General features: G+C 35.3%; 1 protein-coding gene across 1 annotated transcript in view; it reads right to left on the bottom strand.

Annotated features, from left to right (window-relative positions):
* LOC122523279 (telomerase-binding protein EST1A) overlaps window positions 1-24220 on the bottom strand; it is a 93904-nt gene that overhangs the window by 11546 nt on the left and 58138 nt on the right. The window contains 4 exon segments of the mRNA XM_043644944.1: window positions 15465-15668; window positions 16074-16247; window positions 16523-16626; window positions 21204-21316. Coding sequence (XP_043500879.1) covers window positions 15465-15668; window positions 16074-16247; window positions 16523-16626; window positions 21204-21316 — 595 coding nt within the window.

Below are 24220 nucleotides of genomic sequence, written 5' to 3'. Positions count from 1 at the left end.
TTGTCGATTATCAAGAAAACATCAACCTGTTAATTACCGACATGATTTTGCTTTTTCCATGGCGCCTGCGGACACTTACGTTCTCAGACTCATTAGAGCTTATGTGGTCGATAAAAAAATCTTTTACTCCCATTTGAAGTATTCGTGGATTCCTGAAGAGCGTTAGGTGGTACCGTTGTTTCATTTCCTCCTCTTCAACAGCCTTTTTTAAACACACACCTTCGTTCTCGTTATCGTATTCGTCACTTTTTCTTCTCACATACATATAAGATTCTACAAAGAAAGAAAGAGAGAGGGAGGAAGGGAGGATGGAAGAGAGAGAGAGAAAGAGAAAAAGAGAAAAAGAGAGAAAGAGAGAAAGAAAAAGGTAGCCCTTGTCCGACGAGTGCCTGGCTGGTCTGGCTGGTCTGCCCTCCTCAGTTGCCCTCTGCAGTTACCCCTCCTCGCCTCCTCCATCGTGGCTTCTCGTGAGAACCCGCCTTGTATCACGCATCGCGGTTCTAACGCCCGCGCATATTAAGTACACACCGACGTCCTTTCCATACACCACCAAGAACGATCTCCAGCTCGTGGTAACATTGTAAATGCGCTACACTCGCAGAAACTTACTCGCACCATTAGGAGGGACGGCCAAGCATAAGAGCAAACGAGATGGAGAACACGCGTGGTTTGACACGGATGATGAGGAACCGACACGGGCCCTCTTTTTAAATTGCTTTCTTTCGTTCTTTCCTTCTTTTTTTTATTAGTCTTTTTAATTTTTTTTTCTTTCCCTCATATTTTATCATCCAGCTTGTCCAACGATTTTCACGAAGCGAATATGACTTGCCCCTTTTTTTATTCTGTCTGCCTATCTGTCTGTCTATCTGTCTGTCTCTGTCTCTATCTCTCTCTCTCTCTATCATCTTGTCTTTTTTGTTGTTTTCATTGTTTTAGTATAACGAGAAAAATTAATATTTTGCATAAAGCATTTTATTATTAAATATTTAAATATGTATACTGCGTCGTTTTATTGAAAACTTGAACGAATTGAATGTTTAAGTATTTCCTAACAGAACCTGATTATTGATTATATTTAATGTTCGTTGTCTACTAAAGGTGATAGTAATCACCTAAAATAATTCCGTTTCAATTAACTTTAGATGAACGTAATATATTTTAAAATCTTTATGGAAAACAACGATGTTCTGAGTTGTATCCATTTATAATATGTTTTAAATTAATTTTATATTACTTAAATAAGAAACCAATAATTTATATATATATACACACACACACATCAGGGGTGGACAACTTCTCACGATCAATCAATCTACTTCCTCACTACTTAAGTTTACTAGCCACTACTCCAACAGATTATCCATAAATAGACAGAAACACAAGCCGTGCATCTCACGAGGCACGGCGTGGCAGTATCGAATAATGGGGGTCGTCTCCTCCTATTTTACTGGAACAGGCAACTAGAAGAAGGAACCACATGCGGGCCGTCAGTTACCCATCACTGATCTACGTAATACGATAAAATATCAGATGTTACAATCTATGGTAAAGTCTACACTCGCAATTTAACTGTCTCGTACAGCAACAGTGTATTGACGACCAAGTTATTAGCCGCAGCGGAAAGGTTAATCATATAAATTCATACAAATTTTTAGCAGAAATTATTCTGTATAATATAAAAGTAATATTATTTAAAAAAAAATAGAAATAAAAAAATTGTCCTATTCTACTAATTTTAATAAAACATTATACGATTTATGAGAATTCGAGAAAAAGAAGAAGAGAGAGATGCGCATCAGTGCTGAATGAACAACATCAGATAACTATTAAATCAGGGGGAAAATTCGGTTGACGGCAAAGTGAATGGCCAGCATATTAAACGTAAGCGATGCGTGTGCGTTTACAAGAAACATTTTTGAAAAGTTGGCGAAGGTGGGGGATAAGGTTTTAAAAACTTAGACGCTTGCGGAAACCTTTTCGCAGCGGATGCGTGGAGAACGATGCCGATAGCTTGGAAATGTAGAGGCGGTGATGTTACATTGGTGCTGGCAATGGTATTGGTGACGGGTACGGTAGGGATACGTTCTCAGCTCGAGACTACGAGGAATGTGCCTTGACACTGGCGAAGAACCGATGGAAGGCGCATACAAATATATTTACCGGTCAGGCTCTCGCCGGTTCCTCGCAGGAGGCAGGCACTAAGCTTTTTTTTTTTTCTTATTTTATCTTACGTGTGCATGTACATGTACATAGGTATATCGAGCTGTAGTATCGTCACGGGTAACGCCCTTTTGTCATTCTATTCCGCGCGACAGCCTCTCGCGAGAAATTATCGTTCTTCCGATCGAAGCACGGAAGGAAAGTCGTGCTGCCCCTCTTGCACGCAGCTCTCGTTACCGAGTAATTTACGTACGTGATAGATAACACTTTTTAGAGAAAAAGAGAAAAAAATAGGAAGGAGGAAAAGAAAGAGATAGAAAAGGGAATAAGTTGAGTGACGAATTAAAGCAAGGGACGTATTTCTGGCGTTAATTGAAACTCCATATTTAGTCGTGTCGAAAAGAATGACGATTCGATTCAAACACCAGCAAACACCAATACTATCATTCATTCGGTTTTCCTTAACGAATAAGCTCTCCTTATTCCTAATGAATAAGCTGTCTCTGAAGATACATAAATTACGCAGGACGAGCTTGAAACGAGACTCAATTAAGGAAAGACTGCGTATAGCCTTGTCAAGAAAGAAACCGGGAGGTGTTTTGATCTTGCCTTTAATCATATATAATAATGGAAAATTATTTCAAACTCGTTTAAAGAGAAACACTCTTATTCCATCTTCCACTTTTCTTGAAATTGATAGGAACGTCGAAGAACGTTGACTCAAATTTCATCTTCTTTTTCTTCTATTTCCTTCTCTGATAAGTAGATTATAATAGACAAATTGTACATATTTCTATCACATCATATTATCGTGAATAAAATACGATAAGAATACAAGAGAAATTATCGAGCATTGATTTCAGCCGAAATCGTGTGTCGTTCTTTGATATCTTTAAATAATAAAACAAAATTTGGATAGAGTAAGAGAGACACACACAAGCAAAAAGAAAGAGAAACTATATGTTCAACGAAATGGAAGTACAATATTTCGAACATGAAATCCTCCAACGTGTTGTTACATTCATATGACAGTCCGACTGTAATATAGGTGCCTTTGATATCCTGCAAAACTTGATATGGAAATGATCATTAATGCTCGAACATTAATACAAGTGCGAATAAACAACAGAAAATGTAACGGTTAAAACGGTAAAGAGATATAACAACTACAGAAGCCAAGTAAGCTCCAAAGCATACATTCAATACAGTCAATCGAATTCTAGAAACTTTATTTTTTATATAAAACATTAATAAAAGCATAAAATGTTGCAACGCGATACAACCTGACCTTGTTCCATACGTAATTACTAATGCCATTAATTTAAATGAAAGATCTTCCGTACACAGAGAATTATTATTATATTATATAACCTATTACTGCAATTTCGTATTTAATAATGGAAACGAGAAATTAATTAACACGCAAGTAAACAGTCAAAGATCCGAAATATCAAATCGTTTATTTATTCGTTGTATTATTTTTTTTCTTCTCAAATAGAGAAATAAAAACTACGTGCGACATTGTAATGATCGAATTTACCGAAACAGATATCACTCTAACGATTTCAATGTCCTTTAAATATCTTCCGTCTCATATTTTATCGAAGAATTAAAATTTTCGGATAAAGTGAAATATGATATTGTCATAAGAAAAAAAAAAAAGAAAAAGTTGACGTGATGCTTTTACCGAGATAAAATAAATAGGAATAAAATTTAGAGCATACTGGTTGATTGTATTTCCATCCTAATTGTTCATTATCGGCTCTACCTCCGAGTAGAATTAGCAAATCGGTTTACACAAGCAATATATTAAGGATAATCGTATTCATAAATGCAACAGTTGCAGCAGCAACGATCCAACCGCTTGTAATGGTACTCGCAAATCAAATCGGCCCTCCGGTTAACCATAAAATACACCCGCGTGAAAGGAATCCTGATGACAAGAGACGAAGCACCTGAAGGCTTGCTACGACATGAGATGCCACCTGAGAGCAGAGTTCTGTTAAAAAGCAGCTACCGTTCTTGAAATTCCGATGAGAGTTTTAAAATAAAAAAGAAAAAAGAAAAAAAAGAGTGAAAAAGGTTGCCTCTACAAAGTTTCAAAGGTGAATAGAAGATCGAGAAAAATTGTTGAAGAAACGAAGTGAGGTATTAATAAGAAAGAGACAGAGACAGAGACAGAGAGAGAGAGAGAGAGAGAGAGAGAAAGAGAGAGAGGGAGAGAAAAGTAGCGAGAAAAAAAGAAGGGAAGGCTCGAGTCTAGTCTTCTATTCCTCCTCGCCTCAGCGAGGAAGGCTTGGAAATTAATGGAGGTTCATTGAGGTAGTCCCTGCAAAGAGCGACTGGTTGTACGGACCCTCGACACGAATCCGTCCTTCCTGTACAACGCGAAGACACTCAGTCTCCGGCTCTTCTGAGAGTGCTTCGGTGCAACGACGCAAACATTGACATTATCACGAGCTGTAGCATACGTCCTATCTCTCTCCTGTTTTCGTCCTTCCTACATTTTCTATTTTCTCACTTTTTCTCTATCTCTCTACGTTACGAAAGAAGAGAGAGAGAGAGAGAGAGAGAGAGAAAGTGAGAGCTTGAAGTATATCCGAGAAGAAAAAAAATAAGATAGAGAAAAAGAAGGCAAAGAACAAGAAGAAAAACAAAAAGAAAAGAAGAAGAATAAGAGGATAAAAAAGTAGAAGTTAGAGAAGACCACGAAGAGTATGTTTGCGCACTCTCAATGACTGAACTAATAGAAACGAGAAGGTACGATTCTTCGATGCCACGTTTTCTATAAAGGAATTCCAGATGCCGGTAAGAGGGGGAGCGTTCTTTTCGATTTTCAGAGATCTAGAGACGCTAGTTGTATTCTTTGTATTCTATTTGAAATTCGGTAGGATGGGAAAAGGTAAATTGGAAGGTTCCGAAAGAAAGAAAGATGCGGAAGGAAAAAGGTGGCGAAGGGAGAAACTTTAGATCGAGTTTTTGTCGATATAACGCGTGTGACTACTGGACAAGAAAGAAGAACTCAGTCTATCTTTATTTCTATTTCCCCTTTTCTTTTTCTTTAGTTTATTTCTTCAACGAGGAATTCGGCGAGTCGAAAAGAAAATCTCAGCAACGTTGAAAGCGAGTCCTTATGTAGCTCTGCCGAGGAAAGGTAAATTGTCTCTTATGTACACATCGTTCGAGAATGTAGATGGTTAGACGATTCGAAAGGTCTCTTTCTTCATGGAAAATGACACTTCGTTCGATGGATAAGAAAGAAAACGAAAAAGAAAAAAAGATACCAAAAAAAAAAAAGAATAAATAAATAAATAAAAGAAAAATACATTTCAAAAGGAAAGCAAAGTTACCCCTTCGGATACGTCAAGACCAAAATTTGAAGGGTTCTCTAGACGTTTTCGCGTTTAAAAGCTCACCTGTCAAACTCGAAACATTCATCCCTGCAAGAATGTACTTAATGTAAGAATATATCCTTTTCATTTTTCCTTCAAACGTAAAACTATAAGAAAATGTTTACATAAGTGCATACTTTTGTAGCTCTAAGCTCGTCCTTAGTGAAATAATTTTTCTATTAAGTAATAAGAAAAGTTAAATATATGTACTTAGAGCTTATAAATACGATGTCAGATAAAATAACAAATTTAGGTTTTAGCTTGCAATAGGATATACGCGGAGAAAAAAAATCGAAGGCAATTACCAAACGCAGTTATTATTGACAGGTAAGTAGATGAGCTGACAATGGAACAGAAAATATCATTTACGTAAGACGGACGTCACATGGTTATGACAGCCGAGAAGGGCTGCGAGTATGTCCTAATATTGCGAAAATGAAAGATTTCTTCTCGCAGTTGGGATAGAAGCTATTATCGGTGGCACTATGCGTGAACAATGAACACAATGTCCTCGTCGTTATTGAAGCCCCTTTTCTCGAGAGTAGACACGAAAGAAGGGGTAAACGTACACTTTATCTCGAACCTGCAGATGATGTGAGGGTGAGACCCAACCACGTACCGATCCCATGGGACCAGCCGTAATATTTCAAGCATAAAAGTTTGAATATATCGTGTCCTATGCTTTCCCTCTCTCACACTTTCTCTCTTTCTCTTTATATATATATATATATATCTCTTCTCTCTCTCTCTCTCTCTATATATATATATGTATACCAGCAAGCAGTCTATACATGTACATGCACTACGTATGACTTTAAAGCTTCGTAAGAGAACACGTATGAGTAGCGAGAAGTGAGAGAGAGAAAGAAAATATGAGAGATGGAGAGAGAATCTTTGCTTAGAAAGGGTGAAGATTTGCTGGGCTCGCGTGGAGAGACGATGACACTGGGGTGAATTATAGGATGGCAACGGCAGCACACGGCTGTAGTCAGATTTTATGGCATCTACAACATCATGGGATTTTTGAAGTACTATACTCTCTCCTCTAGGCGCACCCTTGGACTTCTACGTGACTGCCACATAAACGGCATACAAAATGTGTGGAGTATGTTGCAGCTAATGAACGCGAGAACATAGAAGACTATGTAGTACCTTGTCATGATCGTTCGTTCCCAGTTGGTATCGCTAATGTTTTCGATATCTATGAATATGTGTAAAGTATGACGTGATTTAAATTGAACTCGAATCCTTCGGATTTGCTTGAACAGAAAATAGGTCTACTCCCCTTTTAGAATGTTTCAAGAATTGAAAGTACTCTGCTTGCGTCATTAACTGCGATCGTTATCTACATTGGACGTTAACTGGCTATCTTCTAACGTCGATTAAAGTTAACAAGATTATTCTTAAAAATTCTTCCGATGCGAGATCATGGAACCGTGGAATTTCGTTTACCTTGGCTATTCGATCTCGACTATCTTTACTCTTTTTAAATTTTATGCAAGTAATTGATATTGCTTTATTTTTTTTTTTATATACATTTGCATAATTTAAATTTCACAAGCTAATTGTTTCTTTTGTAATTGATAGTAAGATAAATAAATATGGAATTAAAGAGACAAGGAAAGATTTTAAGATTTTAATACTAGCCGTAACTTGAGCTGTTCTAAGCTCCCTCTTTCGAGCGAGGTAAATTCTGTGGTACCATAACCGAGGGTTGCAATGCGATTGGGAAAAGTGGCTGATAGGAAACCACGATTCTGTACTCGGTCGTCTTTAAACGACCGAAGCCGTGTTCAAATTCAAAGCCGCTCGTTTCGTAGAATATTGAGAAGGACTTTAAAAAGCATTACCCAAAAATAAGACCCTCAGGGTCGGTCGTTATCTCAAGTATAGGACTTTATGTTTATTCTGACATGTTCTTTCTCCCCTCTTCCTTTTTATCTTTTATTTTTTCTCGGTTATGCTTACCGTTCGTATATACGACAGGTTGTTCGGCTCGGTGCTAATAAAGCAACAAAAAGAGAGAATGTCAAGGTTTGAAACGCTCATGTACGAGCGTAATCTTAAAACAATTGTTAGTGGCGTATTTTCGTTTAGATAAATGAGATATCGAATAATCGATAGGCTCACGTAATCTCGATTTAAATTAAATATTTTTAATTAATATGAATAAAAATGTAGATATATATATATATATCCTTTCATATTACATTCATACTCTATTTTAATACAATCACTATATTATTATCTACTATAGCAACGCTTCATACGCTAATAATTCGAGTGAGAACGAGATAAAAGCAATTGTCGTTAATCATAATACAGTGGATCGTTTGTACGTTGTTATTTATTAACAAACTGCTCATTTAACCACCAAACGATATAACAACGCGCGTGACAGAAACACAGTAACATGGCAACGCGCGATATTCCGAGCCTAGAGGTTGTATATGCATTTTACATGGGAATCGCGTTGGCATTTATATTCTATTCGACTCGGTTGAGTCTCGTTTCAAATGATTGTAGTACGGAATCGACGAATAAAGCGATAAATTATCTATCTCGCTGAGAGTATACACCGATGATGTGAATTTCGATCGAGTAATCTCAGAAAAACATGACACCGAGCCAACAACAACGTCAGACTTGAAGCTAATAGATACATAATTACATTACATTATTTATTTTCCCTATAATTATATTATAATTACAACAATAATTATAGTATAATGTAATGTGAAACACATTTGAAATTCACTCGTACATTGTTTTATCATATGGTTGCATGAACATAATCGTATATAATACATACAACGTTATAATTGAATTGTGCTCACAAAATTCAAGTCTACTCGTGATGAGGTATGCGTGTAAATACTCCGTCGCCATATTCGCGTCGGGAAACGATAAAGAAATAAGTTGACTGCTTTTTCAGTCGCTTTTTTTAAAGTATTCTAGACGTAATAAGTAACGCGTACTCGCTTGCGCAGGCGCGCGCTAATTGAAGTACAAACTAGAAAGCTAATTGGAAATATTCTGCTTTTTCGAATCGTCGTTGCTTGAAATATTCATCGAAGATACTTTGTAACACAACAAAGGTTGTGGAGATAAACGCACTTGTTTCTTGTTCGATAAATGGGATACTAATATAAAATAATAAGTTTAGGGTAATTATTCCTTTGAATTCTATTCGGAGATTCTTATTTGTTACATTTGTGTAGAAATTATTTTTTCTTATATACATCGAATATAACTATGCATTTTCTTCTTTAGTTATATTAAAACGATTATATTAATACGAAAACGCGTATCTATATATATGTATGTGATTATTTATGATAATTAAGAACATTACTGTAAATTTAAATGGTAATATTTCTACTCGCCGTATTAAATACGAAAACATTTTTTTTTTCGTATCTTTTTTAACGCGTTCAATGACACGTTTGTAAACGCGTTTGCAAAAATCATCAAGCTTGAAATGTTCGTAACGAATCCATTCCGTCATTTATTTATAATTAACTGCTAAAAAAAAAAAAATTCGTGGACCGTAATTTTTTGCGATGTTTTGGGGGAAAAAAGCGTAATAATTCACGAAAGATCTACGAGAGTACTCTCAACACACAAGTTTATTCGGATAATACGGATAATACGAATATAGTGAACACGTAAGCGTACGTTTAATAATTTTAAAAGTTAACGCTATTAAAAGTTTCTTGCAACGATGGCGTCAGGTAGAAAATACGTCCCATTATCGCGAGTTCAAGACAATTGAACATCGTAATCATTGTCGTCGTCGTTGACGTCGTCGTCATTGCGGCAACGTCACAATGATGGATTATTTTTAGCCACGTAGAAATAGATTTATCTATTATCTTTAAATGAGGACGATGACTTCTATGATCGTAAATATTTTAGAATAACGAGGAAGAGAATTCCCCGTTTTGCTTACGCTCGTGCGCATGTGTCGTAGTCTACGATCAGAGTTGCTCGTAACAAATACGAGTAGGAATACCAATACGAATACGAATACGAATACAAATACAAATACGAATACCAATAGAAATAGGAATAGGAATACGAATATATTTCTACGCGAATATGGTTCTAACCATATAACAAAACATCTCGAGACGGACAATAATTACAAGGAACGCGTAGCAGTGCTTTATTTTAGTTATTATTTACAATTAGCAACGGTAGGTCGTTAGCCCCACGATCACCGAACATCAGCGAGCAAAGATGACCTCGACTTTAACATCCGGTATCGTAGTTCTAAGGACATCGACGAAGAAACGCATTAACGCCAACCTGGAAATAGATTCTGTCACTTCGAAAGAAAGATGTAATGTAACCAAAATTAAATTTCACTTTATTTTGTAACATCATATTATCTCCACAAATTTTTCTTACGTGTCGCGTATAGTCAAAGATAAATAAAAAACGATTATAAATAATAATGATCTTCTGTTAAATATGAATAATTAATATAATACATATGAATAATAAATATGAATACAAATCTTCTTTCTTTGTGATATTTTACTTGCCCTACAAGAAACGTAAGATGCGAAGATCCTTTCTTTTCATCCTGTCCTGCGAATTTTCGATGACATCCGATAATCGATTTTTTTTTCAATCACGTATGCTTGTTCTCTGATAAATTCAGTTTTTCGTAGCAAGAAAACGTATACTTTCACGCCCCTCCCCCCACCCCCCTCTTTCGTTTCATAGCTTCCCCTAAGATCTTATAAGCGCCGTGAATCCCACGGGAGGATAATCTATTCCTTTTAGAAGGGAGTCGAATAATGAGAACAGAATACTCGGTAGACTGGATAAAATTTAGATTTTCCTTATTGACTCTCTTTTTCTTTTTACATTTTTGATTATGTCAAATAAGAGACTATCCCGGCGATCTCGTGATTTAAAAAATCAACGAAAGAGACGCGATTTGTATGTTCTTTCTCTTATTTAAAGTGACTTGAAAAATAAAAAAGGAATAAAATGTTACGAATAAAAGATTAAAATGAAAATTAAGTATAGCACGATAAGAGTAACATCGATAAAGAAATGTGATTAGAAGGAAATCCGTAATTAGAGGAAACGATTGAACGTACGATCGAAACGACGATCGGTCTCTCTAGATCTCACAGGAGTAAGAAGAGAGAATGAAATATCTAACGAGGTCGAGGAGAAGCTTAATTAAATTTATGCTAAGATCCGCAACATCGTCTTAATTATGGCACATAAATTCGAGAAGCCAATTAGATATCCGTTAATAGAAACCAACTCTGTCGGAAGATTAAAGAACTACTCGAGTATACTATTCAGTTATATCTCGAACTAGATGATGGGATAGAGAGAAAAGGTAGAAGAGAATCGTTTCGTTAGATCTAAACGAATAAATTACACATAGTTACGAGGTTGTCTTTAAAGAAGAACAAGGAGATTGGAAGTTATTGTACGATAATCATGGGATTATGAAAAGAAATTTGCATTGGAAGAATGTTCCACGTTTATTCTCCCTTTTTTTTTTTTAAAATATTCATAATCAGTTTTATTATCATTCTCGTATCCTTGGAGTTGTTCCTTCGAATATTTGTTAAACTCGCTATCAAAGTTCTTACTTCGGTGTGACTAATTAAATAAATTTTTAAATGAAACTGTATTATTACCATTAAATTATTTTCAATTAAATTGATAATGAAAAATTTCATGGAATCTATCATAATAAAAGTTTTGCTATTTTATGCGTACATGTATCACGTGTATCAAAGGAACAAAAAATGGCAAGACTGGTCCTTCGGCATTTTGTAATTCCACGCTGCTTTTCTTTTGGAACAGGTCCAAACGTTCGACAGTAGATAAAAAGGTGTTCTGGCAGGAGGAGGAATTGTGGAAGGTACAAAGACGACGAAATTGATCGAGGCGTGAATGTCGAAAATAATAAAAGCAATCGAAGAAATAAGTAATCGTTTCTCACATCGTGGCGTCCTTCGTATCAGAGAATTTCGATACCGTTAGCTTGGCCCTTGTGATTGTACCGGAGGAATTCATTTGATTCTTTTTTCTCATCCACTCGTGAATCACGCCGGGTCTCCTTCGCCGTTCACCCACGACGATAGGAAAACCCGTTCGATGGTTCAACTGCAAAACGCATGAGTCGGATAAACTGGATGTTTTATGACGAATAGACGGAACTAAATTTTACTTTTCCTTTTTCGAATGCGATGAGACGAGAGGAGGAACGTTGCTAAATTTGATTTACTTTGTAAACCAGTCAAGGCTATAAGTCATTGTATCGCTGGATAAAATATCGAATGAAAATTTTTATAAAGTAAAACCTCCGATACATGAATTATTACAAAGTTCCATCGAAAAGTTCGCCTGTTACGGAACAATTGACACGAAAGAACATTCGGATAATATTTAAAACACTTGGGGGATAAAGATTCTAACAGCATTATTTCTTAACTTGAAAAATACAAATTATTTCCAGTTGTTAAATCGTGTTAGATTCATGGAACAGGAAAATACAGCTTCTTAAATTGCGCGATTAAACGTTACGGTATCAAGAGAAATGATCAAATCGATATATAGTAAGATGGGAGATTAGACAAGTTACGGTCGCTGATTCTGACACGGTGCTGTCCTTTCCATTATTAATCGACACGAAGAAACCCGTAATCGACGCCACGCCTCTTCCACGTTTATCGATTCGACGTCAGTTGTTCCGAAATAGACAAACGTTCGTCCTTGTAATGATAGTGGCCGAGAAAACAGAAAAGAAAAAGAAGAAAATCAATTGATGATTGTTTATAACCGTGGATGTAGGCTCTGAGTTTGTTAGTCCGATCAATACTCGACGAAGAATCCGTTAGAGAATTACTTGGCAAGAAATCAATCTATTCCTTTTTATCGACGATGCGAGCCACATCGTTTTTTGTCTATAGGGTCGTTCATCTTAATTATTTGTTAACGGCAAATTTTGATTCTTTTATTTACTTCTTAACGGTAAGTCAGCGATTAAAGACGAAAATGAAATTACCAAAGGTTTTTAACTCAATTTCATCCACATTAAGATTTTAATATAAATTTCATTTCAGACGCGATCTCACTCTAATGTGTTTTTTATAAAAATATTATTACGTATATAATCCAACCAATATAATATAATTAATATTTATCTATAAGAGAGAGAAATTGTTTAAGAACTTAAAATAATAATCATATTTCGACGATCTTACCGTATGTTATCATCGGTAAATTTGTGCGATATTCGTATGGTCGAGACTGTACGTGTCTGGAAAAACATTTTATCCGGTCAATGACTCTGCTTTTTTCGGGGGAAGAAAAATACTATTGTAATTAACGTACGCGAAGCTATACACTTTTTTCTCTCTCAAAATTTGTCCGTTTTATCTTGCCTTCTCTTCTTTACTCATACGTAACGCATACGGTATATTAAGCGGTAACCGTTTTTCAAAATGTGAATTTGATTACTCGTCTAGTTCGTGACGTAAAAAATATAAAAAAAATTAGACAAAAAATCAGTATAGATAAAAGAGACGACGAGAGATCCTATGAGTACAAAAAAGGAAGAGGGAGAGATAATGCGCGCGCGAAAGAAAAAAAGAAAGAAAGAGAGGGAGAGAGAGTATTTAAGAGAATAATTTTAAATCAAATTAATATTAAAAAAAAGAAGAATAAAGAATAAAAAATCAGGAAATCGTTAATTTCATATATGAGCCTATTATTTTTTATATGAAACTATTTCGATCTTTTCAAAAGCTTCCTAATTTTCTAACTCGCAATTTTATCTTCGTTTCTTCAATATTAGTTAGATACTCGAAATGATAGGCTTCCACGTCTTTGAGATTTTTTTTCGAATTTTATATTAATTATTTTTAAATTAAAAAAACCGAAAAGCATGTTATATAAATCGTTTTTACACACCCGTCCTCTTGTTATATATATATATAAAAGAACCAAAATAAATCACATCTTTCGGTAATTCAGGTCAAATTTCGTACGAATTTCTTCTTGTCCTTGATAATGCTTACAAAAAATAATGAGAACGGTACATGCGAGGATGCGAAACTAGCCGTTTACGTAAATTTCGACCCTTACTGCGTTTTGACCCTCGCGTGCTCTTATTAAAGCGAAATTAACGAATCGTTCAACGGTTCCAACTAGTTGGCAATCCGGTTTCGACCTCGTCCTTGCTACGACCACGTAGAAAAGCAGAGAATTTCGTACTTCTTTCCTCCTTTTGCCGATTCCTTTCCAACCGCTAATTAACCGTATGAATAACGTACCACACCTATTCGCGTAAAAACCACTGTGTGCAGAACACAGTAATTGTCTGTATTTACTTGCTAGTATGTAAGCCAGAGTGCAGAGATCAACGTTCACGGAAACCGCTTTTAAGTCATTGTTGCAATGAAAACTGGTTAGGGAGCAGGTCATGCCGCTCCTAGCAATGATCTAGATATTATAAACAGGTTCTTTTGCAGTGCTATTACCAAAAATTGAACAATCGTTAATCCTTCGTAAAAAGATCGTTATTAGTGATTCGAATTTTGCATGTAACTAAATAAAGTACATACTTGCGTATGTAACAAGAACAATTTCACACGTCCCACCATAATCTGTATAGCACGTGAAATTTAATGTTATATACATTAGGACAATATTGTTTCAAATTTAGTTAAAGAACATGCATTACAAAATAATACAAAATATATAAAAAAAAAATCTTTTGTAATATACCTCAATGCTTAAAGAAAGTTATTAACCAAGATTTAAATCATCTACAAAAATTTAATCATAAAAATTATTCAAAACATTATTAATTTAAAAAAATAGCCTAATAATAAAATAACGTTAAAATTAGATATTGTTTCATTGAAGATGTTTTATTTAATGAATAATGTGAATTGCGAACGAATCATCTCGATCGAACACACAATACCAAATTAGTTTAATCTTGAAAAAATCTTTTAACAGAAGAATACTGGACACCATGAAAGGGGAAAGAAAAGAAAAAAGATTAATCGGACGCTACGACACAACGAAGACGCAATCCCTTCTGCCGGAGGGAGGAGACTCGATAATAAATATGCAAAAAGGAGGAGCTCATGGATGTCGTAAATAAAAACGGGAGATTCGCGTGCAGAGTCTGCGTTGACCGCCTCGAGAAAGAAGGACGAACTTCTTTGTTGAAATAAAAGTACGAGCGGAAAAAAAAGTATCTTCCTCTTTTAGTTTTGCTCGTGCGTTAAGAGAAGGAAAAAAGAAACATAAGGAAGAAAATTGCCCGTAATTTTTGTTTTAGTTAGTTTGACTTAACACAGCAAAAAGATGTATGTTCTGCTAATAAACTATAAACCCTGATTTGTCGATACCTTTAAGATAATGGGGGAAAAAAAAATAAAAGGTACAGAATAAAAGAACCACCTAGCCGCGATATCGACTTGACGTTTCTATTTCATAAAAAGTTCGACAAAATAAAACGTTTATTCCCTCGGTAACACCTTTACCAGAGTTACGAGAAAGAAAATAATAAAGAGAGAGTGACATAGAACTTTCGTTATATATAACGCAAATCAAAAGATCTACGTAAAAATATCAAATATGTCTAGACAAAAATTTGATTACCATTTGTAGAAAAATAATTACTATTTTATTATAAGATAAGATGAAGAAAAGATGAGGGAGAGAGAGAGAGAAATCGATCGACGTTTTGATAAAAGCTTTGAATCTCTCTTTCGATGGTTACAGGAATAGTGCGATAAGAGGTAGGATCAAAGTTACGATCTATCACGAAGAATCGATGGATCGTCTTTCTCGATCGCCGGAGGAGTCAGTCAGTCGATCGCGTGCTTCTGGTGGTACCTTCTTACTACTCACCTGGACTCGTTGTCGGTGACGATCCTGCTTCCGCTGCTTCCTCTCGAGCTCCTCCTTCCGTTCGATCAGTGATCTTATCTCTCCGAGAGCCACAGGCGCCCCGTTGTCGTCGAGTACGTCACTGTTCAAAGGCAATCTCTTCATTGTGGAAACTGGCTCGTTCTCGTCCTCGCTATAACTTTCCACTAATAACTCCGAATCGCTCTGCAAGAAACGCCATTTTTAACTATTATCATCCGATAATTATATCATGTGATTCTAATTGATTAATCTCTCGGTTAACGTATTTATTTGAAAACAACGAAATTTACATTTTTTGATGCTAAGAGTAATACCTAAAAACCAATAGATTTCTATTATAAATTAAAATAAATAATAATGTATACGTTAGATATTATCACAATTTAAATCACGAGTTAAATTCGTCAGCCCACATTTACAATTAGGCAAAACAAATCTAATGTACCTTAGAGATTAGTTAAAGATAACGATAAACAAATATGTAATTTCATGTATAATCCGGTTAACAAATTCACGATATTCCAAGCTTCGTAATCTCTTATTAAATATTTGATGTATTTAATTAATAAAAACATCGATCAAATTTACCTGTTCAGGTGGTGAACTCGGCGAACTGGTGCTAGATGCTTCTACCACAGATACGTATTCGCTCATACCGCTTTCGTTCTTTTGTAACTTCAACACCGGTGTCTCCAGTCCGCAGAGAAATACTTGACCGAAGAAGAGCACCTTGCTTATCCTTAGACAGACCTGAGCGATATCCTGAAAGGTATCGACAGGTTACGCTATAGCGAAGTCGAACAGTCGATCGAATATCGTACTACTAGTTTGCGATCGAGAGATCGATACGTCCGATAAATTTATAGTCTGTGTTAATCGATTGGACGTACGTACTAGCTAGTGATTTACGGATTTAATAAACTTTATGGGGTGCGTATACCCGATAGCTTACATGTAGCTATCGCAAGCATTTACATCCTCCCGATATGATGCCGAAGAGAATTAATGAAAGATTTCAATCGTGATTAGATACTCACCATGTCTTCCGTCTTTTCTACGTAACAAGGTTCTTGAGGGTTCGACATTAACGGCGTGAATCCTGCCAATGTCGTATCCTCTGGCAACTTCACCAATTCTAGTTCTAAAAAACAAAAAATTTCCAACAAATTATTAATTGTAAGATCATATGTACGCCGTCAATTCGAATATTGCTTGCCACGGGAATTTCATTAATGTTATTTCAGGGATAAAGAGAAAAATATTTTCGAAGTAACTTATTTTGATATAAAAATGAAAACAGTATGATAAATTTATCGTAAAATTTTGTCAAATATTTTCTAATTTTTAATATCGTACATATTCGAATAACGTATCACGCACAATGTATTAAAGATTAATCACTTAAACATATATTTATTTCCTTTAAGCTCGATTATTTTTTCGATTTTATCTTCGATCATTCTAGTTTCTCCACGTTTTATTAATTCTACGGAAATTCAGTGAAATTAATACGAGTAAACAATCTGCATAATTAGAAAAGATCAAAATCTTAAAGACAGTAATTACAATCGAAACTGGTGCTCTCTTTATATTCCGTGGAATTCGATCGCAAAATGATCGGCTAGTTGTAGCTTCTAGTTTTTATTATCATCCAATAAAGGTTTCAATTCGAATTCTCACTAACGAGGAACGAATCATAATTTTCTTTTATATTTCTTTCATATTACTCGGTAGATTCTCGTCCATTCTCATTCAATAGTTTACGATTTGTACAAACATGATTAAATAATTATTATTTTTATATGGTACCATACGTCACGTCGTGTCAACTACGAAACCATTTCTCTATCGTCGAGTATGTAGGTATAATTATTTTCACGAGTCTCGAAAAGGTAACAAGTGCGAAACAATTTATCGTCGATAAAGTACGTTGGAAGTGGTAAGAAAAAGAGGAAAAAAAAAAAAAGAAAAAGAAAAAAGCTCGAAAGGAGTCCCTCATATTATTGCCGTCGACGTAAAAACGCAATTACGCTGTGGAATTTATTGTTAAACGAAGACCGTTAAGTGGATAATATAGAGCCTTATTCGTCTTTCTCTCTCTCTCTTTTTTTTTCCTCTTTTCTTCTTCACTGAACTGATCGTGCAGAGTGGCCGAAGGCGAGGACGAAAAAAGTGTGGAAGAAAAGGGAAGAAGAAAGAAAGAATGAAAGAAGAGGACCCTCTTTCGATCTTCGCGATACATTCCTCTCGACTTGGTTCGTAGTCCGCCCAACGCAAAGTCCACGATGGTGTACCTTTGCTTCAATTTATCCATTGTGCCTTAGGTCTTATGTGCAGATAACAGAGAGCAGAGAAGCGAGTGGGAGACAGAGAAAAAGAAAGAAAAAGAGCGAACAAGTGGGAGAGAGAGAGAGAGGTAAGCCAACAAATTGACATTACAGCACACGTTACTGGATATACCGTTATTGTCTTGCATCTTTTTTTTCTTTACAAATTGTATCGCTTTTTGCGAGCTGTTATTTGACAAAATCGGAGACAGGAGGCGAATAATGTTCAATATAAAATGATCGCACAACGATGATAACATTGGATAATAAAACAGAAAAACAACTCGCAAAGGAAATATGTAGTAGCAAAGTGGTTACGTTTTACAGTAGTTGAACGATCGTTCTAGTCAGGCATCATCGACTAACATGCATGCAGTGGTATTACTGGAACGGCACGTGTAACGCGACATATTCACGATGACGTGCGTGTTTCGTCGTTGGCAAGGACATGCTCGACTTTGAGGTAAGTGTACCGCATGCAAGGATGCAAGATACAAAACTAGAACGCTCGTTTTCAACCATCCGGATTCATTCAGTACGTAAGACCTGCTAAGCTACATAGAACGGTAAATACGAAATAGGAAAATGTATTTCTATGTATTTCTTTTAGTAATCGACTATATTATATAATTTGAAAATATCCTTTAAATCAAATTTAAATAAAAAACTACATTATTTGTAATTAATGATCTTACATTAGATTAAGAGTAAAATAATTAATAAGGATCTCTTTGTTAAAGTAATAACAATAAAACATTGCATCGAAAAAAGATGATTGATTTAATTTTAATAAGATTAATTAAGCTTTTCATTAGTAATTAATTCATATCGGACTATAATTTATTGCTAATGAAAATAGCTATTATTCGTTTAATGATTGATTAAATGTAATTTGTTGTCATTGATATAAATACGAGAACGATACGTCGAAATAACAATTTTTATAAAAAAAAAAATATATCGAATTCAAGAAATTTCTTGAATGGTTTCTTCGAATTATTTCCAAAGAACAGAAGCAATCCAAATTCTCATTTTTCATATTATATTCCGACCAATTATTGATCACTACATGCGCTCGCGATTGGACTTATCAAGAAAAACCGATCCTTTGATTTTTGTTTTTATTTATAAATCGGATTAAAGAACTAAAAGGGCGTAGAAATAGAAAAATCGTGTATGTACCCTGTCGCATGAACCATGACAAATTGCAATCCTGTAAAATATCGCATTGTCTTGGCATAATGGATTATCATTGCACGAGTAAAATTAATCGATTCGTGTTCCGTTCGTAATTATCATCAGGTACAGGCAATTAGTTATTAAACGATAGCTTCGTGCCGTTTATCCGTCGTATAAATTATTTCCTGACTCTGAATCACACGCGACAACAAAACCATTTGACTTTTTTGCCGAAAAAATATCTGTTTTTTAATTAATCGCTGGATCGTTCGAGTAATTATTTACATATATATAAAATGTTTCTTTTGAATTTTTAAAAAGGCGTATTCTTTTTACATATTTTTAATTAAAAATTTGACAATAACTCGTAAGTAATCGTTTAATCGCAAAATTTGGTTACATACACGGGGGGAAAAAAAATGGCAGCGAGTCTGACGGCAGGACGTCGACTGTTCGTGAAGCTCTTGTGAAATCCTTGCGTAAATGGTCTCGGAGGCAATGCGATTTAAGTATTCATAAGATGCATGGAATAACGCAGAGGGTGAAGAAAAGAATAAAGAGATAAAAAGAAAGAATGGTAGACAGTAGCAATCGGGCGTGGCGCGCCTATGAGACAACGACGAAGTATCATTGGCTGCAGGCTTGTAAACGAGTAGAAGAGTATAGCATTGCAGTGGTCACATCGGATTCACCGTTACGCAACCGCCACTGCCACTGTTGCTGCTGTGGGGGTCAACAGACGACCGACGCGACTTTGCCGTTCGAGGATTCAAGTTTTTTGATTAAGCTGGTCCAGCATGTCTTAGAGTAAAAGAGCCAACAAAATGGAGAATGAGAGAGAGAGAGAAAGAGGGAGAGGGAGTCGTATGGAATGCGACGAATCCTCCGTTATGCGCTTCCTTCGTCATCGTTAACACTTCTAAGCGTTTAATAAAATAAAACATTTCGTCAATGACCATCGTGTAATAATAATATGAAAATAATAAACTTTTAATTGCTAACAAAAAATTTCTATCTATGGAAATACAATTTTATATATAAATACGAATAAATTTCGAAAAATGGACTTTGCTCTCATCGTATTCTACTTTATAGGATATTATATAAATGAAAATGTTACACCAAGTGGTAACTTATTGTGCTATGTTAAGCTTTAAATAATATACATATATAGGATGTTCCGGTAACAGTGTGTAGTAGAGAGTGATTTATTATTTAAAAAAAAAAAAAAAACCTAAATCAGTCGACAATGTAGAATTAAGTTTTTTCGTATGAGGCTTTATTTTCACTATAATGAAATAACCCGCATATATAACGTATTAAATCGCAATTCATATTAAAATCCTTAAACGGCGCGTTTCGATCCGATTTTCTTAAAACCGCAGATGCATAAGCGGTACAGTCGATTATTATGATTATCTGTCCACTTGTCCCGATCGACCGTGAAGCAGCAACTCGTCGTCCGCGTGCGTTAAAACGTGCCGTTATACTCACCGTTAAATCGAGCGAGATCGTTTGTCAATTATCGTAATCGATCGAATATCATTGTAATCTATACTGGATTTGTCTCTTTTTTCGTTTTAAATCAAATTCATGGCCAATACAAACGCGTTTGCCTTCACGTAGCAAAACGTGAAGTCGATCATGCGTGAATATATTAAATATTTTCGAGTTCTGCCAAACTAAAAGATTTTATTGGATCGTCGATAATTTTATATGGTTCCATGCAATCGAACAGTTAGAAATTTATTTTTAGCTTATAACACATGAGTAGTAATCAACGGTACTGGAAGAGGTTGAGTAAAAGAGATAAAAAGTAAGATAAAACGATTAAAAGCAACTTGTTCAATACATTCCAGATCTATAAAGAATACAAAAATAATCTTTAAATATTCATCCAACAATATGTGTAATCTGATGTTAAAGACCGTAACTTTTGTGCTGGTAATAATAGGAGCCAGCATCTTTTGTGAATGATTCTGTCGATGCGGGTTCACCTATTCAATCATCTTAAATATGTTAACTCTTCTGTTCGAAAGTTTTTTTACGTGTGATAATTTGTACAATTTCCCCATATAAAAAAAAAGAAAAAAAAAGAAAAAAAAATACGAATTCATATAAGGATCATACATTGTGTGATGTAAATTTATGATTTACGCTTAAGGCTTCATTTTGTGTCATTAAAGATTAATAAGCAGAATAATGATCTTACCGTCTTCACGACCCTCAGCGTCTTTCGCTTGGATCAAAACAGTTCTGGTGTAATTGAGCTTATCCAAAAGATTAGCCATTGTTGCTAATCTACTCCAAGCGTCTCCAGGTGGTCTGTAAAGTAAAAAGATAATTACGATTAAAATCAAAGTTTTGTCATTCGCATAGGAGACAAGACAAGGACGTTGATGAAACGCGTGCGAATAATGAGAAACCGGAAGGATCTCCGAGATCGAGCACCTGGCTTCCTCTTTTCTCGCTCTTACGAGGCCAATAAATATCCAGCGTGATTTAGTAAGCTGCCAAGTGGAATAGGCAATTTGCGTTTTTTTCCGATGCGAAAGTAAATAAAGAAGCCGGACGTACATGAGAGGTGCACGCGCGCAAACGTAAGCGCAGCTGGTGCAGAGATCGTTTTCAATAGAACGCGGATGACCTCGCGTTAGACTTTTATTTATCGATCTGTTGGTCAGCGACTTTTGCCTTCTCCTCGTCATCCAGTCACGATTTCTCACAATACACGATTGAAGAAGAAAATCGCGTGCGAATGTAAAAACAAAGTGATCAATCATTGTTCTATACTGGGCTCACGAATCCGTACGGAAAATAATGAATAAATTAATTGATTTTAAAAAATCGTACGATACAGATTATATAATAAATATATATATAAATTGTTGATAAATATAAAGTAATAGTTTAAAAATGAGATGGGGGTGTATAATTGTAATGGCTGATCTAATGTCGACGATTTTCTATGCAATTAATTGATTGTCATCGTTAAAGGTCAGCCGTTTATTATACAGGACAGCGGCCACTGTAGTTTATTTATTCGCATCTTTCTCTCTCTCTCTCTCTCTCTCTCTCTCTTTCTCTTTCTTTTCATTTTTTATCTAAAGAATTGAGAAAGGCTTAACAGAGTAGCGTCCTTACCAAGGAAACATGTCTGAGTCATAAGTAAGTAATTAATAGGTAATCGCTAGCGAACAACAATAATTAACTTATTCAGTCGGATAGGATCACTAGTAATGTTGCGTCGATGCAGCAACCTTGAGAAACTTTTAATAGATTTTTATCTTCTACTAGACTCTTGCGTGATAGACGAATTTATCATCTAATGAGTTTTCCGTTCTCCGACTTCTCCGCAATAGAATAATTTTATGTGTTCGAAGAAATTTTTTTATAATTAAATACATCATGTATTTTTATATTCTAAATGGATATAAATGAAAATAAAACTTTTTATAATAAGATATTTAAAATACTCGATAAAGTTCTAGCGACATTTTTGTGACGATCGAGAATTGACGTTGCAATGAATGCAAATAAATATTTAAAACGAAACATTTTATTATCTAAAGTATTTGAAGTCTAATCGTTAATACAAAAAGAGAGATAGAAAATCAAAGATATTTTTTTGCAAAATGATATAAAACAAATTACGCTATTTGTAGATTGGATTAAGACTCGAACCAGTATCTTCCACTTTTCTGATGACTGCTCTAACCATTAACAAGCTATATGTGACGATAACAATATTTCATATCTGTAGCACACTGATTTCTATTGAAAACCTAGCATCACATATTTATGAAAACAATTAAGGTGAAAAATTGAAAAATAAGTTATGGGTTTTGGTTGGAACCTTTCGTTTGAAATGATGACATAGTTCTCTCCTGCAATGATAAAACATAAATTCGTCGGTCGAAACCGCAATCGGTTACGCAGGACGATTGCATGCAACCTTGAGGTAACAGACACAGGTAAAATGATATGATTTTTATCAGCTACATGTGAACTCGAGTGTAGTTAATATCAATTGACAACACGAACCCGTTAAAACGTTTCTCAATTCGCGAGCATCAAAATGAAGCAGAGCGTAATCGATGGGTCGAGAAAAAATTCGTGAATACTTTCAACGTCTTCGCGATATATCTCAACGAAATATTTCAGAATATCGTTTCGAATATATTTGTGAGTATATTTTTAAAGACGTAGATGCTTGACCGCAAAGGCTCGAAAAAGAAGCGCTTTTCGAGTTCAAGAGTCGAAGGAATATAAAGGAGACGCATTTTTTATAACTTTTCTTTTTATTTCGACAAGTCAAATACGGGCCTCATCGAGTTTCAAAAACTAAACAGGTTTTCGGAGAGAAGTATCACGGTATATATCTGTCTGTCCGTTTGTCTCCATATTTTTCTTTCCATTTTACTCTTTCTTTTTTATACGGCGAAAATTAATAGTTCAGCACACGAGTCATAATTCAAAACACCCGAAGTGTCAACCTAAATTAATAGTCCAGATGCAGCTGCAAATCGGCAGAACGCAACGCGGCAACAACTTAGTCTATTCGTAGTACAAGCTTACAAGGTGTAACAATTGTCAACCTACAAATCTCAAGCTCCTATTTATTCTTTTTTATTTTTTTCATGACCATGCATACCAAAGATTAATTTTGGTTTGACAAAGGAATGATCGTGTTCGTGGAGACTCGAGACTCGAGCCTTGAAATTAAAGGACGTTCGTTGTTACGTCGACATAAGAGGCTATGTCGTGAAAGCGGAAAGAGGATCCTGTAAGAACGAGCAAAGCTCAGCTCGAGTACGGATCGAGCCTCGATGCCGTACAGTGGTTGACCGTGACCTACGCCATACAAACAAACGCACACATACACACATATGCTTATTCCTCCCGTTCTTCAGTGACTTTCTCGTAGTTATCGGTTCACAAAAAACGTAGGAAACGTGCCACGTTTATCTAACTAAAGTTGGTCTCATTAAATATTATGTATTAAGCGAATATACTATTATGCATCTTAAATTAAAATAAAAAAGGAAACGCGACGGATCGTTAAATAGTAGTCAATAACTGTAACGTTTACTCTACTTCTATATCCTTAGTGAGGACAGACTGAAACTAGAGGATTTACTAGAGTCCCGAGGTGTACCATTAATTGCGATAAAGTAGCAATAATTTCTTCCTGCGAGCAGAAAAACTTCTCTCTAGGGAGACGTAAAG

The sequence above is a fragment of the Polistes fuscatus genome, unplaced genomic scaffold, assembly GCF_010416935.1.
Source record: "Polistes fuscatus isolate 324 unplaced genomic scaffold, CU_Pfus_HIC Scaffold1, whole genome shotgun sequence".
NCBI lineage: Eukaryota > Metazoa > Arthropoda > Insecta > Hymenoptera > Vespidae > Polistes > Polistes fuscatus.
Note: the sequence above shows the minus strand (reverse complement) of the source record. Positions and strands in the feature narration are given on the sequence as shown.